Source organism: Stegodyphus dumicola, chromosome 12 (genome assembly GCF_044657685.1).
Source record: "Stegodyphus dumicola isolate Sdum_Otavi_A_Nest chromosome 12, ASM4465768v1".
NCBI lineage: Eukaryota > Metazoa > Arthropoda > Arachnida > Araneae > Eresidae > Stegodyphus > Stegodyphus dumicola.
The window spans coordinates 42167057-42186164 of record NC_140779.1 but is presented as its reverse complement, the minus strand read 5'-3'; the positions used below and the strand labels follow the sequence as shown (position 1 = coordinate 42186164).

At 34.6% G+C, this 19108-nt stretch overlaps 1 protein-coding gene across 2 annotated transcripts in view; it reads left to right on the top strand.

Moving 5' to 3' along the window:
• yata (N-terminal kinase-like protein yata) overlaps positions 1 to 19108 on the top strand; it is a 100874-nt gene that overhangs the window by 67125 nt on the left and 14641 nt on the right. For both annotated transcript variants that reach the window (XM_085827653.1, XM_085827654.1), the window contains exons 16-17: positions 5190 to 5299; positions 18741 to 18842. In XM_085827653.1, coding sequence (XP_085683779.1) covers positions 5190 to 5299; positions 18741 to 18842 — 212 coding nt within the window. The remainder of the gene's footprint in view (positions 1 to 5189; positions 5300 to 18740; positions 18843 to 19108) is intronic.

Genomic DNA, 19108 nt, shown 5'->3' with positions numbered 1-19108 from the left:
GACCAATGAGAGTACGAGTGGATTTATCCCTGTGAGTTGATTGTCTGCGCATCATCGCAGCCTCACCTAGCATATTCTCTTGTTGTATCTCAGCAGTCTTGTCCATGATGTTGACTGTCTCACATACTGTATTTTAGTGTTGTGTTGGCGATGACTTTTTTTATTTAGGCGATAACATTTTTTTATTAACTAAGCTCTTATAATGCCGCCTAAGCACTGTGCGCCAGCAAAAGCTTCCTCTGGGGCACCCAAGAGGAAGAAGATGATGACCATCAGCAACAAAAGTGAAACTTTTAGATATGATCAAAGAGGGCAGAAGTTATGCATCTGTGGCATGCCTTTACAGGGTGAATGAATCTACAGTGTGGTACATCAAGAAAGAGGAAGCAAACATCCGCAAAACTGCTTCAATAACTTTCAATAAAGAAGAGAAACATGTGGTAACTCTTTGTAATAACAGAATGGAAGCTGCACTGGCATTGTAGATTGCTGATTGCAGGAAAAAAACAGTGACTTTGAACACTAATATGATCAGAACAAAGGCCAAAGCTCTCTACTACCAAATCTTGCCAGATGACGACAATGAACAAAGTCTGGTTCGAAAAATTTCAAAAAAGGAACAGCCTCAGAAACGTGCTTCTCTATGGTGGTGAGGCTTCCTCTGCTGACAACGATGCTGCTTGTCATTACGTGGAGGAAGAGTTTCCTTACCTCTTCAGTAAGGGAGGCTACCTCCCTGAGCAAGTTTTCAACATAGATGAAACATGCCCTTTTTTGGAAGAGGATGCCTTCACGCAAATTCCTCTTCAGGGACGAAGTGAAGAGGCCATTCTTCAAGGCTCACAAAGACTGTGTGACTGTCATCATGGCTGGCAATGCTGCAGGTTTTATGCTTAGGCCTTATTTATAAAGCCAAAAATCCACGGGCATTAAAAAAACAAAAATACGGCTCTATTGCCCATGTTCTGGATGCATAACTAACTCCAAGGCCTGGATAACAAAAGCTCTGACCCTTGAATGGCTCCTCTATTGCTTCATTCCCCAGGTGAAGCTGTGTCTGGCTGAAAAGGGCCTCCTCTTTAAGGTCCTTCTCCTGATGGACTGTGCAGGAGATAATGCAATAGACTTGCAATATGATGATGCGCAGATAGAGTTTCTACCCCAAAACACTACATCTCTAATTCAGCCAATGGATCAAGGTGTCATTCGTGCCTTTAAGGCCTCTTCACTCTCTCCATGATGGAGGGCCTCGTCTCGGCAGTTGACGATGCCTATGACGAATTCACCTTGAAAGCATACTGGCACAGTTACGACATTGCCTCATGTTTGTCTAATATTCAGCAAGCATTAAAGGGTGGGAAGAGTGAGACCGTAAATTCTAGCTGGAAGAAATTATGGCTGAACGTGATGCACAACTATCCAGGCTTCACTCCTGAAGAAGTTCATCACTCAGCTATGGAGAAGGCGGTGAATGAAGGAATGAAGGATTTATCGACATGACAAAAGGAGCGCCCTTATCAATTGCTTCTCGGATCCACTGACTGATGAAGACCTCCTTGAGATGACAAAGTCTGCAAGTGAAGAAGAAAAAGAAGAGGAAGATAAAGAAGAAACTGAAAACCAGGGCCTTACCCTGAAGAATCTGCAACAATTTGCACTAGACATTGATGACAATATGGTTCGAGCTGTTGAGTTCAGCAATCGCGTTGACGTGGTTATGTCCTTGTACGGGGGAATTTTGAAGGAAAAGAAAAAACAAAGACAACAACTACCCATCACCATGTTTCTCTCCAAGGTAAAAGCCCCTGGCTCTACTGTCAACGTCTCAAGCAGAAGAGTCTCCGAGTGAGCCTAAAGCTTCTACAAGTCAAGTGAGAGCCTCTTCTCCACCACCAACACAAGACTCTTCACCTCTCTCAGAAAGCAGTGTTGATTAATGTTTATTACTGTGTAAAGTTGTGTAATTAACCTGATAAAGTAGCACTGACACATTTAAGTAAATACGTATACTGTTGTAATTTTTGTCTTAAATGTGTAAAATATAAATACTGTTTACATATTTAAAACATTCTTGTACCCGCATACACAAAAATTCCTAGGGCCAAATCCTACTTTGCAGTTTTTCAGCTTTCGCGGAAGGTTCTGGTCCCCATTAAATGCAAAAAATGAGGGATCACTGTATTGCACTATGCAATATCACTAGTTTGAAATATTACATAATTTTTATTTATTTTTGTTGCTAAGTGTAAATCTGTTTTGCCGTGTTTTTGCATCACTTGAATTTAAAATGTGTTATATTATTTTCTAGTTGAAATTACTGCTGCTTTATTTTCGTAGACCAAAACAAATTTCTTTGTGATCTGCATTATTGGGTTGTTTTGACTGAAATAGCCAATTTTTAAGAATGATTTGAGAAAAGAGAGAGAGAATAAATAATACTTGTTTCATCAAAGTAATCTCCAGCACCGTCAATGTTTTGTTCCTAATGTGTGACAAGTCATAATACTTATAGAAGACCATCATATAATAAACAACATCTTTGGATGCATAAGTGCATTTGTTCAATGTTACAATTGTCCTATGAGTGTTGTAGGAATATCCACATCTCAACTAGAGTTCAAATTCATAGTAGGAACTTCTTTACTTAAGAGAGAAGAGCATATCTTATACTTTATTTAAACAGTGAGTCCTTGGATGCCCCCATTTATTGATCTTCCTTATTTTTTGTGTTATTGTCAAGTATTGTAAAAGAGTTAGAAAGTGTACATTTAGTGTTTGGATAATTCATAGTACAGTTTGTGATGAATCTGATTTGATTTAATCTTTTCATTCATTTGAAGCAATGGAGGAAAGACATTGGCGAGAGGATTAGTTTTGTAGCCTGAAAAGATTTGTTGTTAATCTCACTTGTCAGAACAAGCTGACCTATTTTATTGTGGCAAAGATATAAAATTGTGTGTGTCATTGGCATGAGCCTTGCGCACCATATAGGTGGCAGTATGACTTTGCCCAGCTCCAGCCAAATTTTGAAAAAATGCACCCCACTGAAGAGGTGTGAGGTTCTCCCACCATTCTTCCTCTACCACAAAGCTGCATGAGCAGGCTTTCGGCTTTCTCTATATTGTGAGTGCTCCCATGTCACACAGGCACCATTCATTTACAAACATCTACGGCTTTTCTGGGATTCAAACCTGGGCACTTTGGTACGGTAGTCAGTGTCACTAACCACTGTCCTGTTTGGGCAGTTTGAAAGACTTTATGTCATTAAATGGCTATTTTATTTATAGCAATCCAACATTATCTTGATGCAATTAATGTAAAATTTAAGAAGATAATTAAATTATTTAGTATTTTTTTTTTAAATTAGTTATAACTGCGAATTATTTTCCTGTTGCACTGTTCATGTTTATTTCTAGCTTAAAAAAGGTTATAAATATCTCAATAAAATACCAATTACCACCATAAAACGGCTGCATTTTGAAAAAGAGGTAAGGAGTAGATTGTTTTGCGATACCAATTTTAGAGCAAAGTTATAAATTATTATTTATTTATTTATTTTCCTTCTACTTAATTAGTTTCAAATTACAATGCGTGAATTTTAGTTGTAATATAAAATGACTTTATTATTCAACAATGATATAAAGAAGTTATGCACTAACTACTTATTTAATTTTACCCTATCTTATAATAATTTTACATACATTCATGTTTAGTTTGTTTTAATCATGAACTAAATTTTTAAGTGATGAAATAATTTTACTTTTAAATATGTTTGAGTTAGAGGGATATTTATATGAAAACTTTTCTAATAATGCTACAGTTTATTATTTTTAATTCTATAATATGAAATGTTTTGTTCTTTTGAATTTCCTTAGACTTTTCTGGTAAAATTTTTAAAAAATAACAATTGTAAGTGAAATGATAATTTTGAGGCGAAATAATATTTGCATTTTGTTTCCAAGAAGCTATTGGAGCTTTAATGGAGGAATTCTTGATGTTTATTTTTATTCATTTTTACTTCCTTCTATGAAGTAAGGGAAGTATTGTAATCTCAATCTTTTGGGTATTGTATTTCAATTAAAATAATCATTTGAACAATGTTTTTGCATAACATCTATATATACAGGCAGCATAAAGTACTCTTTTTTCCAAAATGAAAGTAAAATGGATTGAGTAGAGATTTTTCTGTGATCTCTTTTACGTGTATACATAGTTATGTGAGTGTATGTATCTCGCATAACTCAAAAACAAGTAGCCTTAGAACATTGAAATTTTTTATATTACATTGTATGGCATGTAGTTGTGCACCTCACGTTTTGGTTACAATTGGCCAAAATAACCATACATATAAAAACATATATACTCACTCTGTTGCCTGGCTCAGTGAGCTCAGTTTTTTTTTTTTTTTTTTTTTTTTTTCTTCTTATATGTCTAAGTTTTTGTATAAGTTGTGCATTTTTTGCTTTAAAAATGATTGAATTATATTGTTCTTATGTTCCGGATAAGGTTTTTATGCAATATTTGTAGAATTAGCAACAATTTAAAAGTTGTTTAAATGACTTAAAGTTGTAAAGTCTAATGATGTTGCTATTTGTTTACATTTGAAACTCTTAGTAGAATAGTGAATTAAGTTAGTTCACTAACTTAAATGTCTCTTTGCCGAGTGGGACCAAAACTAATTTAATTTCAGTTTTGTGCACCATAAATTTTGTCTTCGTGCTCACTGGCCGAATTGCTTGATTTTGCATAGAAGTCTTAAAATTTTAATCTGAAAAATTGTTTTTTAACTGTATTTGGTGTTTTATGTTTTTCTGTATTTTACATTATTTAATGAAGATGCTTTGCGATTTTATATATTTTTGCCTTGCTGCAAAGTGAGAACTGAATTAATTGAATGAGAAATATATTTCTAGTGAAATTCGAGGAAATAAGTTTAAATAAAATGCATCAAAAAATCTATATAATTTAATATAGGCCATGTTAAGGAAGTCATGTAGTATTCACATCAGATATTTTAATTTTTGCATTTAAATTTTAAATAATTTTGGTAATCCATGAAATATATAAGGTATTTTATTATTTCAGCTTTTAATTAGTACTTAGTTATCAGTTATGTTATGTGTATTTAGTTGATTTAATAACTTAAAATTTCATTTTCAAACTTAGTAATTCAAATTATGTTATTGTAGAGAAAGCAGATAAAACTGCAGAGGAGACTACAGAGTTACAAAAATCACTTAACAACAGCATAAGCAATGAAGATTTGTGGAATGAAGACTGGGGTGAAGAAGAAGAAAAGGTATGCCAATTCCTTAATAATTTAGTGGGCTGTTCTTAATTTCCTAGTTTTAAACCGGTACAGTGGTTAGTGATGCTGACTAATATATAGATGGGCCCGGGTTCAAATCCTGGAGAAGGCATGGGTGTTCTCTGGGTATAGTATCTATATGAAGGGGCATTCAAAATATGTGGCAAGCTGAAAGTTGAGAGGTTGGTGGTTGGGAAAGAGGGTTGAGAACCCTCACACCACCCCCTAACAATGTATTTCCTCAAAATTGGATTGAAACTGCATAGTTAGTGCAGCAGGCATATACTTACACAACCAGTGTGAAATTCTGGTGTCCCGGTCTCTTCTACCTGTACCTGTGCTTGGTATTTTATGTATGCTTTTCAAAAACATAAAATGTTCTGTATTAAAATATTTTTAAAAAGTGTTAAATATCAATATTATTTTATAATATTCAGTACTTTGTAATGTTTAGCGCTTCCAACCTGCACGCAACAATAGTGGTTACTGCTAAGAACTGGAAGTAGACCAAAGTCTTGAGAAGGGTTTAAATCCCTTTTTATTCAACTTTAGAAATTACAAATGCGTGCTCTTGACGCTCACAAACTACGCCGACCCGGTGGTAAAAATAAAAATAAGAAACTGAAAAGAGATAATAACAAGTGACTAACTACAAGGCTCTCTAAACGTAACTAACCTAACCGCGTTTTAAGATACCGCTGCTAATTCAGCAAACTTTGAATATCACGTTGAACGATTAACAATTCTCCGAGGCAAGCACACAGGCCGAAACGCGGGGTTCTTCAATTTCTGACTAACTACCTCCACGCTCGTGAAGTAAGAAAGCACACCTCGAACTCGTTTCCCTTCTATTTAACTCAGAAACTTCCGCTGACTATTTTGAATCCTTGCGCGTTCTACTAAAATTTACATACTCTGGCATTGGCAATTCCAGGGGAAAGTAAGGCTTGACAGGAAAGATAGTTTAAACTTAAAATAAATGTTAGTTAAAATAAATATAAACCCTACATTTGCCGCTGCCAGAATTTGGTAAACTTGGAAGCAGGTCCTAGAAACGACCTGTTGAAAAGTTTCCACAATTCTGAACTAAAATTTAAGAACTTTATTTTTACAATGTTTTTATTTATTTTTACAATGTTTTTCGTTTACATAAAAAAAATCTGTTATCTCACAAAAGGTAGAATAAATTTCTGTAGATACTTATTTAATTTTCTCTTCTTACTGCAACTTTTCCTGGACTTCAGCAATCAATCTGTTCTCTTCCTTCCAGCATCTGGAAGGAATAAGTATCAGTATCTTTCTAAATACATTATAATTTACACTTTCTTGACACTGAATAAGTTTTTGTTTTTGAACGATTTATTTTCCTTAGTTACTGCTTAATTCACTTTCATTCAAGTATTCAAACATGAATTTAACTTTACCCTGGCTCTCCACCATGTGTGGTGTCAAACGGGAATATTCGTGTTTTAGTATTGCAACACTTTCCCTAACCACAATGATTTGTTAGAATTCAACGACCAAATAGACACACCTTACTTGACATTCTACAACTCGATGAGCTACTTTAACATTCTTAAAATTCAAGTGTAGGTGGAGAACCCTACAAAACACATTCATTCTAAATTCCCCCTTATTCATCTTTAGACATGCAGGCTTTTGCTCTAAAGCATGATTTTATCTACCGTTTAATACTTAAATTTGAATTCATTGCTTTTGAGCATTTACTTTTAGCATCTAAAATTTTATGCTTCTGGACTAAATTCTACTTTTACATAACTTTCAAGTATTTACGTATATTTACAAAATTCTAATACATATGATTTTTACAATTTACCATAAATTGAATAAGAGAAAAATAAATTTTTACTTTACTCATTCTTCGCCCTGGTGGCACTGAAACTAAAGTTCTTATTAATACAAGAATACAAAGTTATTTTTATCTTGGGCCAAATTTTGGCTTTAACATAACAGAATTAGTCTTTCGACCAACAGAAACTGCTTGTTCTTAGATTTTATACTTAAAGAAAATAATACTTTTGCCTTAGCTAAATAAAGTAAAACAAAACTAAGTCTCAACCGAGACACATTGACTTCCGTCAAAACATAGAACTTCGTATTTATGCATAACATTTCGGAACAAAAGAAAAAAATTTAATAGAAGATTTTAACTTATCTTTGAGTTTTCGATGATTGGAACTTCGACATCCTTTTCTGGCAGAACTGCTCCCACGTTATAGGTTTCATCGACGTCAGTCTTCTCCTTATTGTCCTCTGAGTGTCGTCCACGTTGCTTTTTCTTTTTCGCTCTCTGCATGCTGGCCTCTTGGAGTGGTAGTCGTCGGGTTGCTGTCTTTTCCGTTATTCCCCTGGATGGCTGGTCTTGGCGTCCTCCGGTCTGGAATCATTCTTGAATTTCTTCTGTTGGTGGTTGTCTTTTCGTTCTGGGGAACGGCGGCCTTGTTTGCACCTGACTCTCTGGCCCTGGAAGCGTTCTCCTCGATGTAGAATTTCTACTGCGATACATTGTAAGTGGTGTTTTCCTCTTTACCAAGGTTTCTAATACGCGGCGGCTTTGCTTTCTTGTATTTCTTAAATGCTGGAGTCTGAAAGTTTTCATTTCTTCTTTTTCGGTACCGTCGCATGGGTTGTAGAAGGGCTAGGTTTCTCTTCAGTTCTCTGCTTCTTGGATGGTGGAACGGGTGAAGTTACTTCTGGACCTTCTACTTCTTTTACGCTTGAGTCCTGCAAGAAACTTTTAAGGATTTCAAAATCATTTTGATTATAATATTTTTCATCTGGTCGGGACTTGCTTTACAGATTTCCCGTCTCTCGTTCTTAAGGTACAATACGACTCCCTTAATTTCCTGAATTTCATAGGGGCCTTCAAATTTTGGAGCTAACTTTGCAGTAAAATTGTCTGGAGCACTTGATAAAGAAAATTTCCTCTTCAATACTTTATCCCCAACTTTAAAATCTGCTTCACGGCGTTTTCTATCATAATATAACTTTTGTCTATTTCTTGCCGTATCCGAGCTTTTAACCGCATGGTCAATAAGTGTTTGCACGTCTTTCTGTTTAAATTCTTGCTCTCTTTGTTGCACAAAGAATAATTTATCTAAAGGCGTAATTAACTTCTGTTTTAAAAATAATTCTGCTGGAGTTTTTCCCGTAGTATCGTGATTTGCCATTCTTAAAGCATAAGCTAACTCATTTATGTAGCCATCCCAGCGCTTGTGATGTGTGCTAACATAACTGCGAATTATTTTTACAATGTTTTTATTAACTCTTTCTGCTATGTTTGCCTGTGGTCTATACGGAACCATTTTGATATGGTGTATGCCAAGTCCAGTGCATATGTTTTCAAATATTTGACTAATGAATTGTTTACCGTTATCACTAATGACTTTTATCGGTGCACCGTATTTTAAAATGTATCTGTGTAAGAATGCATCTGCGACTGTTTTGGCTGACGCGCATTTAAGTGGAACAATTTCTGTCCATTTTGAAAAATGATCTACAATTACTAAAAGAAAAACGATTTTTATTTAACTCACTCTGGGGGAAAAGACCAAGAAGATCTATGCTTAAAATTTCATTCAGAAATGTAGCACGAATGCTATTTAAGTACCCAGCCGGGCTGTAATTAATATCATTTATTAACTGACATTGATTGCAGGACCTAACATATGCATTTACTATTTTGTATGATTGCGGGAAATATATAGCCTCGCGTACCCTTTTTAAAGTCTTTCTGACCCCTAAATGACCTGCTGTTTTCGCGTCGTGTAATTCCTTCAAAATGCTTAATCGAAGCGAGGCTGGGATGACTGGTTTGTACTTGAGATTGTCGTTTGTTGTTTTCGTATAAATAATAAATTATCTGTTATTTCATAGTTTTCTGCTCTATTTCTTATCGCATCGATATCTGTGTGCTCAAAGCTTTTGGGGTCTTTCAAATATGCATAGATACTTCCAAATTCTGGATCAGCTTTCAATTCAGCAATAATTGTATCTCTAGAATCTAAAATTTTTGAAGTCATCACAGCACATTTAAGTTCATTGCCTTCATCGTCCAGTTTTATATGAGAAAGTGCGTCAGCTACATTGTTTTCCTTACCCGGTTTATATTTGATTATTAGATTATGTTCTTGGAGTTTTAAAGCCCATCTTATTAACCTGGGCGTTATGTTTTTCCCCGACTAAAGTCTACCAACAGCCGCATGATTCGAAAAGACTGTTACTGGCGCTTTGCCGAAATAAACTCGAGATTTGTGTACAGCCATTAATACGGCTAATGTTTCTCTCTCTGTAGCTGTATAATTCCTTTGTGTCTGATTCAACGTTTTACTAAAAAATGCCAGAGGATGGCTATTTTGCATAAGAACCGCACCCACCGCATAGTCCGACGCATCTGCTGCAATTTCCAGGTTTTCGTCCTCCTCCGGGAATTTCAAGACAGGGGCATTGATGAGCGCTTCTTTTAATCTTTCGAAAGCGGTATTTGCTTCCACTGTCCACGTAAATTTACTTCTCTTTCTTTTGATTACTAAGAGTGGTTCAACAATATTAGCGAAATCTTTTATGAAAGACCGATAATAAGAACATAACCCAAGGACAGAAGAAAGTTTCTTGGTGGTGTTGGGCGGTGGAAAATTCTTGATTGCTTTTATTTTTGAATCTTGCATTTCTATACCCTTTTGCGAAATTTTATACCCCAGATATTTAAGTTCTTTAGTTGCGAACTTGCATTTTGAGGCGTTAATTGTAAGACCGGCCTCTTTTAATAATTTAAAAACTTCTTCTAGATCTTTAATGTGTTGTTCCAATGTACTACCTGTTATAATTATATCATCTAGATAGATTAAAGTAGATTTTCCTAGGACAGGCTTTAGAACAATGTCCATAGGTCTCTGGAATGTTGATGGGGCCCCACACAACCCAAAGGGCATGCGTAAAAATGCTTATGTGCCCAAATTTGTTACAAACGTGGTTTTATGTATGTCTTCGGGTCTCATAGCTATTTGATAGTAGCCAGACGTTAAGTTCAAAGTAGTCATGTATCTTATAGATTTTATCTTTCTAATAATTTCCTCTATTACCGGAAAAGGGTAAACTGGGAATTTAGTAATACTATTCAGTTTTCTGTAATCGATAGCAAACCTCCAAGCTCTTTTATCCGAAGGAGGAAACTCGTTCTTTTTCCTACATAGTACGACTGGACTCGCGTACTGACTATTTATGGGCGTTATTATTTTGTTCTTTAACATTTCCGGAATATGTTCTTCTATGATTAGCTCTTTCTGTTTATCATAGCGATAAGGTTTAGTCCTAAAGGGTTTGTCGGCAGTTAACTGTATCTCATGCCTAACTATTTGACAGCTACCAGGCCGTTCTGAAAACAAGTTTGAAAAAGTACTCACCACTTGCTGGATGGCTTGACTTTCATGGTCATTCAAATGGCTAAGGTCGACTTGCGGTTGTTCCACTGGTTCCACCACCCTCCGATCCATCTCCAGCACAATAGAACTGTCCTGAAAATTCAGTTTGGCCTTCGCGGCTTTTAAAAACTCCATACCCAAAATAAGTGGACTTTGCAAATGTTTTACTACAAAAATTAATACTTTAAGGCTTTCATTTTGGACCTGTATGTTTAAAGATAGTTTTCCGATACATTGACAAGTTTGTCTTTGTGCTGCTATGATTTCTGTGTTTTTATTTTTAAATAATCGAAACCTATTAAAGTTCTTCTTAAAAAAAAATATCACTCATGAAATTACCTTCTGCTCCTGTATCGATGAGGGCTTCTACTGGAACATCGCCAACCAGGACTTGTATAATTGGTAACTGTGAGTTCCTTACGATGACTGTATTCAAGTGTCTTTTTGAGGGTTTTTTCAAAACTTCTGGGGTCTGGACCCTCACTTTCACAGGCCCCTCTACTCATTTAAAGCTTTCCTTTCAACTTCTGCCTTCTGGGTACGTGGACGGTTGTTTTCGAATTTCCTTTTTGGGCCTTGACCTTCGAGCTTCGATGAGTTAGCTTGATAGCTCTTTTCCCAATAAGAGCGGTTTGCATTTCTGGTCTGCTCATTTGAAGATTGCCTTGGGATACTTTGAGAATACGATGCCCCCTCTAGCTTTTTCCGCTATTCTGACCACCAATTCGAAGAGCTCCTGCAATGTGCTTGGGTTTCTAATTTTGAAGTAATCTTGAACAGCAGGTACCAATCTTGGTAAGATTATTTCAATAATCTCCGCGTCGGGTTTCTTCCCATACAGCATAACCGTCAGCTTAATTTTTTGCAGAATAAAGTCCGTCAACTTTTCTATATTCCATTGATAAAAACTATATAGTTCGGCTTCTAGCCTTGCTCGATCTTTCACTATGGGGAAGGCCTTTAATAACAATTTTTTGAAATTTTCAAATGTATATGTCTGGCCTCCAAATTCCCCTAATAAAAATTTGCCTATATTCTTCCACCATAGCGTGGCCTGTCCTCTTAGTGCAGATGTGGCGATGGCAACTTTTTGTCTTTCAGGCACAGGGTAGAGCTGGAAATGATTTTCTAGGCCTTCCAGAAATATCGCCACCGAATTTTTTCCGTCGAAATTGACGTTTGGCTTAATTGAAGCTCTCATCGTCTGGACCAGGTATCCAAATCCTTCCAATTGACTTGCCATTTCTTGTAGTTGTCCAGCAACTTCCATCCAATTTTCGGCCATTTCAGTTCGACAAGTGTTCGGGCGCCAATGTAACGTTGCGCGCTTCCAACCTGCACGCAACAATAGTGGTGACTGCTAAGAACTGGAAGTAGACCAAAGTCTTGAGAAGGGTTTAAATCCCTTTTTATTCAACTTCAGAAATTATAAAGGAGTGCCCTTGACGCTCACAAACTACGCCGACCCGGCGGTAAAAATAAAAATAAGAAACTGAAACGAGATAATAACTAGTGACTAACTACGAGGCTCTCTAAACGTAACTAACCTCACCGCGTTCTAAGATACCGCTGATAGTTCAGCAAACTTCTGAATATTACGTTGAAAGATTAACAAACTGCCGAGGCAAGCACACAGGCCGAAACGCGTGGTTCTTCAATTTCTAACTAGCCACCTCCACGCTCGTGAAGCAAGAAAGCACACTTTCGAACTCGTTTCCCTTCTATTTAACTCAGAAACTTCCGCTGACTATTTTGAATCCTTGCGCGTTCTACTAAAATTTACATACTCTGGCATTGGCAATTCCAGGGGAAAGTAAGGCTTGACAGGAAAGATAGTTTAAACTTAAAATAAATGTTAGTTAAAATAAATATAAACCCTACAACTTTATTAAATTCTATCTTTCATTTGTATGCTTTTTAAAAATTAAAATTATGCTGGTTAATGGGCAATTTTGTTAGGTATAGTTAATTAGATCCAATAAGTAGCTAATATTGTATGTTGAAAAGTTTTTTATAATGATTTGCAGTTTACAGGATAAATCAGAAGATTTTTTTTTTAATTCATCAATAAATATTGTATAAAGATATACCATATTTGACAGCATATAAGACGCACTTTTTTTCCTAAATTTGGTCTCAAAGTTACCTGCGTCGTATACGTGAAGGACGCAGGTTAACTTTCAATACTCAATGCTATTTTTAGCCTGGATAAAAGCCATAATTATTTTGCACATGCGTGAAATATCTGTTGTCAAAAAGCGCCAAAGCTTGAAGCTGATGTCGAAGCTCGAACAGGTTCGACGGTCACATTACGTCTATGGAGCCTTTCCTTCTTTACATAGATTTTCCTTGACTCAGCCGACACACATGTCGGTATCGGTGCTACTCTGTATAAACATGTCGGTATCGGTGCGTAAAACTATTTGTTTTAAAAAAATACCCCGGAAAATATTACTACAGGAAACAAGAGATTAAGCTATATAATTCAGTATAGACTAGGAGTGTTAAACTACGCCAAAGTGCATGGAAACAGAGCAGAAGCAAGGCATTTTGGTCCACCACCTACCGAAAAAATGATACGTACTTGGCGACTGCAGGAAGATCAACTGAAGACTGCTAAAAAACAAAAACATAACCTTCGGTGCCCAGCTCTATCTTGGCCTGAACTTGAAAATGCTGTAAAAATGTCGGTGATAGATAAGAGGAAATCTGGGATAAGTGTTTCAACCAAAATGATAATCAGTGAGGCCAAAGAATTTGCAGAAAAACATGGGAATCAGAACTTTTCAGGGTCTGAGGGCTGGTGCTACAGGTTCATAAAAAGGCAAGGTTTATCAATGCGCACAAAAACAGCTATTGCACAGAAAATGCCAGCAGATTATGATGAAAAAATACTAGCATTTCATAGGTTTGTTACAAATGCACGCAAGATGTTTTCTTTTGAGCTCGGTCAAATAGGAAATATGGATGAAATTCCACTCACATTTGATGTACCATCCAACAAGACTATTAAAGACAAGAGTATTAAAGGGTCTAAATCAATAACCATAAAAACCACAGGTCATGAAAAACCCCAATATACCGTAGTTCTAACATGTTATGCTGATGGCACAAAACTACCGCCATTCTTCATATTCAAAAGAAAAGCTTCCAACGGGTGTAATTGTTCATGTTCATCTGAAAGGCTGGATGGACGAAGCTCGAATGAAACTGTGGTTAGAGAACGTATGAGTGAGGCTTCCTGGTGGACTCTTAAGAAAACCCTCTCTTTTGGTTTTGGATCAATTTAGCGCCCATAGAACTGAAACCATAAAGAATAAAGCGAGAGAATTAAAAACCCAGATAGCTGTCATTCCTGGTGGACTAACTAGCCAATTGCAGTCTTTAGATGTATCGGTGAATAAGCCATTTAAGGAAAAAGTGCGAGAACGATGAAACAAGTGGATAGGAGAGCCACATCACGCCCTCACACCCTCAGGTAGAATGAAGCTGCCCTCTATTTCCCAAGAGTGTGAGTGGGTAAAAAAATCTTGGGAGGACGTACCGACTGAAGTAATTGTTAAGCCCTTTTAAGAAGTGCGGAATCAGTAATGCTTTTGACGGAACAGAAGACGACGCATTTTTCGAAGAAGGTGATACTAGCGATGATGAAAACAGTAGTGATGACGATATTCTCGTTTTCGATGATGATGATAGTGAAAAGGATTTTTATGGTATTGAAAGTGATTAAAGTTTAATTTCATATGATAGGCAACGTTTTCTTTGAATCTGTGTTTTTTGTTGTTTCTGCTTTATTTTGTATTATGTTTGGTTGCTTGCCGTTCATTCATTTACTCATTATTGAAATTTACGTATCATGTTCAAAATAGCTTGCCATTTGTTAATTTTCCTTAATAAAAATATGTTTGGTAATTGCATTCAATGATTGTTTATTTGGCTTTTACGAAACGTGAGAACTAAAAGAAACCACATTTTAAGTTATTGTGGTACCGCGCTGTCACGCGGACTATTGAAAATTTTTCCCATGTATGTGACCTTCTAAATAAGGGTGCGTCTTATATGCCATCAAATACGGTATATGAAATATGAAGCATTGTACAGAGGCTGTTCGCACAATTTTTAAACAACTTTGCTTTGCTATAAAATGAATTGCCAGCTTGGAAATTTTATTTTTAATTTCAGCTTATTTGTGATAGTTTAAGTTATCATCTGCTATTTGACAATTTTATTTTCATGCAAAATAATGCTTTTAAAAAGCAGTGAACAGAAAAGGTTACATTTGTGCTCTTTCCAAAGAAGATTGTTTGTATTTTGTTATTAAAAAATGCTATTAAAGCCGTGATTTTTTGGTATCTAAAGCAATGAGAGATAATATTGTCAATAAGAAAAGGGGGGAACATTAAAGTTTGGCCTAAAGGAGAATAATTCTTAAAAATACATATCTGGGGAGGGGGAAGATTGTTTTGAATATTGCGAAGGTATGAACTTTAATGCTAAAAGAAAATCTTTGAAGTCAAAGGATAGTTGCATAATCATTAAAATGCTCAAATTGTAAACAAATTGATTAATGTTGACTTGATTCTTATAAAGGCGAAAAACATAAAGTGCATCATCTTTCTCCATGACACATCACTGAAAGCAGAATGCCCTGCAGAATTCTCTACGAGAAACAATTATTCGTGCAAAAAGGGGAAAATGTTGTCATAATAGATGCCCCTTGGGTATATTTAAATGACCTCAATAAGAAGGGATCCCTTTATTATCATCAAAGAGAAGGGGGGGAAAAATCTTCGAACATGGTTCAAAGAATCTAAAGAAAGTTTTTAAGGGATTTATGATTGTTGCTGGTTATGGGTTTTGACATAACGACAAATAAAAATTAAAGAGAATGCAGAAAACTGTTCAGGTTAACTCTACATATTATCAGAAGCATATTTTATATCCAATTTTTTAAATATGAAATACCTCTTCTTTATCCTCAGGGCCATTAATCAATAGAATTGCATCAAAGCAAAGCAAGCAACCACACATCAAAATTCGCTGTTCATTTCCATGAAAAAATGGAACAAGGAATATGTATCAAGGCCATACCCTTCACTCATATCCCTACTAAGTCTCCTGATGTATCATCTATGGATTTTCATGTTTCAGGGCTTTTAAAAAGCAGGCTGTCCAAACATTGACCTATAACCCTCTTAAGACTGTGGAAAGCTGTTCAAGAGGAATGGGATAAAATATTTATTCCACTACTTACAAGTTTTATTGTCTTGGAAATTACAGTGTAGAGGGATAGTGAAGAATAAGGGTTATCAAATGGAATATTTAAAACATAAATATTTTTGGTAAAATATTTCTGTAAATACAAGATTTTGCTCTTGTAAACATCATACCATCTTCATATGTTTAAATTTTTAAGTAGTGCTCTTCTATTAGGGAGTATGTTTTCCTGCCAATTGCACATGGCTGTCCAAAAAAGAATTAGCTGATGGATGGATGCCATGAAATCACACAGCATACTATGTCAGAATCAGAGTGACCACTGTTAGTACTTCTATACTAGAACTAATATTAAATTTTATTAAATTATCATTAATTTTTTTAATAATTTGTTTGTGTTCTAATATGTTTACCATCAGATCTAGTATTTCCTTCTTTTCAGATAACGGTAAAAATAACACGGGAATGTTAGACATATGAATTTGTACCTTATTGAGTGCAGTAGATAATATTTAACTAGATAGATAACTTTTAAATCACTACAAACTGCCTTAATTAAGGAACATTTTCTCTTCTTAGCATTTACCCAACCAAAAGCAGTAAATCTAAATTTAGATTTTTATTTTTGGTTTAATTTCACTTTTATCTTCTAACTTCATGAATAAAAAACAAAAGGAAAATGATCATGAAATATTTTTTTAATATTAATGTAACAATGTTGTTGCAAATAGCATTAACTGAAAAAATTAATACTGCTGACAAAAATTAAGTTTTTAGACATAGAAAACATATATCCAGGCATGGGATGGAGGCTCATATGAAATGGGTTGAATAAGAGTAAAATTCTATGAAGAAATATTAAGGCACATTAAACTGAAATATTTTACATCTATGTTGAGTTCTTAAATATGTTTTCAAGCAAGGTTTGACAAAGAAAAATGAAAATATTTTCTAGAGACAGACTTTATTATTTTTTAAAGGGTTGCTAGAAATAATAATAAATTCTTCCAATTTTTTTTTTTTTTTTTTTTCCATATATAAGAATATGTAAAATGCATATTAAATGATTAAAATATCTTGAGGTAATATTTTCTTTTTAATATTTATCGGACATATCATTTCACGTTGAGTTTATCTCTGGTAATATATTAGAAGTATCATAAAGTACCTTAAAAACAGTAAAATAAGAAGTGATATAAATATAGTATAAATACTTTTTCTGGTTGGTCTTCCTGGACAAGGCAAGTCTCCACTATTGGGAATAACAGTTATGGGTAATGAAAGATGTACTTCATGTGTTTAAAAGAATTTTCTTTTTCAAAATTTATTATGAATCTTCGACAACTTTTCTCAATGCCAAGTTGTAAATTTTTTCAAGTTCTACATATCGCTTAATTGCAGTTAATGAAGCAGTTGCACCTGGTAAGGATACAGCACTGTGTGAGTTTACCAGTACTGTGTTATCAAGCAAACTCTGCAGTCATTCATAATTAATGTCTATTGGTATAAACCAGTACTAAAAACTGATGTTATATGGTAGACATTTTGACTTCTAAAAGCTGTCTCATTTGCGTATCTGTGTTTCCTGTAGTGCAGCATCAGCTGTTAGTGAAATTCTGAACCCATCATTTCATTAAGTTCTAGAAAAAATTCAAATTCATAGCTTGAATTTGGGTGCAAACTGCATTCTTATACAACTGAATCCTCTTCTCTCTCCCTTTTTTTTTTAAAGTGAATTTTGAAAAAAGCTTAGTGAATTTAGATTTATTTTGTACATTATATATATATATATATGATGGAATATATTATATTGTATTATGATGGAAAACATTTAGAGTTCTGAATTCCAGTGGCTTTTGAATATTTAAGCACCAGTATATATGAAATATTAATTTCAGTGCTGGAACATATAAAATATTTTTAATGCAGTTAAAATTACTGAGCAAAGATATTACGTATTATCTGCCCCCTTCCCTTCTTGAAATCAGGTGCATGCTTTTAAAACTTGCTAAAAACAATTCTAGTGCCACATGTCATATTTGAAATTATAGTTTTACCACAATCTTATGTTCAGTTTCTCCATTTCCTTCCTCCTTCTTCTTCTGCATTTTAATTTTCTAAATCATTACTTGCTGTGTATTTTAAATTTATTTTAAACAGGTATTGTTGCTGAATATTGCTTTATAATCAACTCATAGTGTGACCCGGTCTTCTGTGTTAAAGTATGCTAATATATTTGAGGGAATGGAATCAGTAAGTTCATCAAAGACCAACTGGCAGAAAAACATAACTTTTAAGTTTTCTATAATTTTAGTATATAATATATATATATATATATTAAGTTGAAAATAGAACTTTGTATATGAATTAACACTTTCCTAATGTATTTCTGTAAAGTGTGAAAATAAGAAGTTTAAAAGTTTGATAAAACAATAGTAGGAATTTCCATTGCTATATAACTTCAATAAACAATTCATTTCTTCAGTGAATTACTCTTTTTATTATGCCTGCAATAGATATTTCTGATGTCCTTTATATTCTTATTCACGGAAAAGCACCAGACAAAATAAAAATTGTTCAAAATTTTTGAAAAAGTTATCCAATTAAGTGAGAAATTCCCTGCCATGTGTTTTTTAGTTACATATATGTTGCCCCCCCCCCCAAAAAAAGAGTCCACTATTCTTTTTTGGGGGGTGGGGGGTCATTTGAGATTTTAAAATCTTAAATATATATACTTTAGAAATTTCTATTTTAATTTAGTCACTTTTTTAAAGGATCTGAAAGAAAAGGAGCAACAGCTGGATAACAATGAAATTGATAAAAATGAATGGGAAGATGAATGGGAAAGTTTTGAAACTGAAACAAATATTGCTAAAGTAAGAGTTTATCGTATGAACATATTGTGTGTGATGTAATAAATGCAATAAATTTGGGTTCAGAGTAGTTAATCACTGTTTCTAATTCTTTGTGAAAGTGGTCTTCTTGTGAAAGTTTTCTGTTTATTGAAATATATTATAATTCAAATTTTTTAATTGCTATATTTTGTAACCTAACCATATCCAAAAAAGTTGCTTCAGTATGTTATATTTTCTAATGATGTAAAACTGTTTTTGAACAATAAGTGGATACTATACAGTTTTGC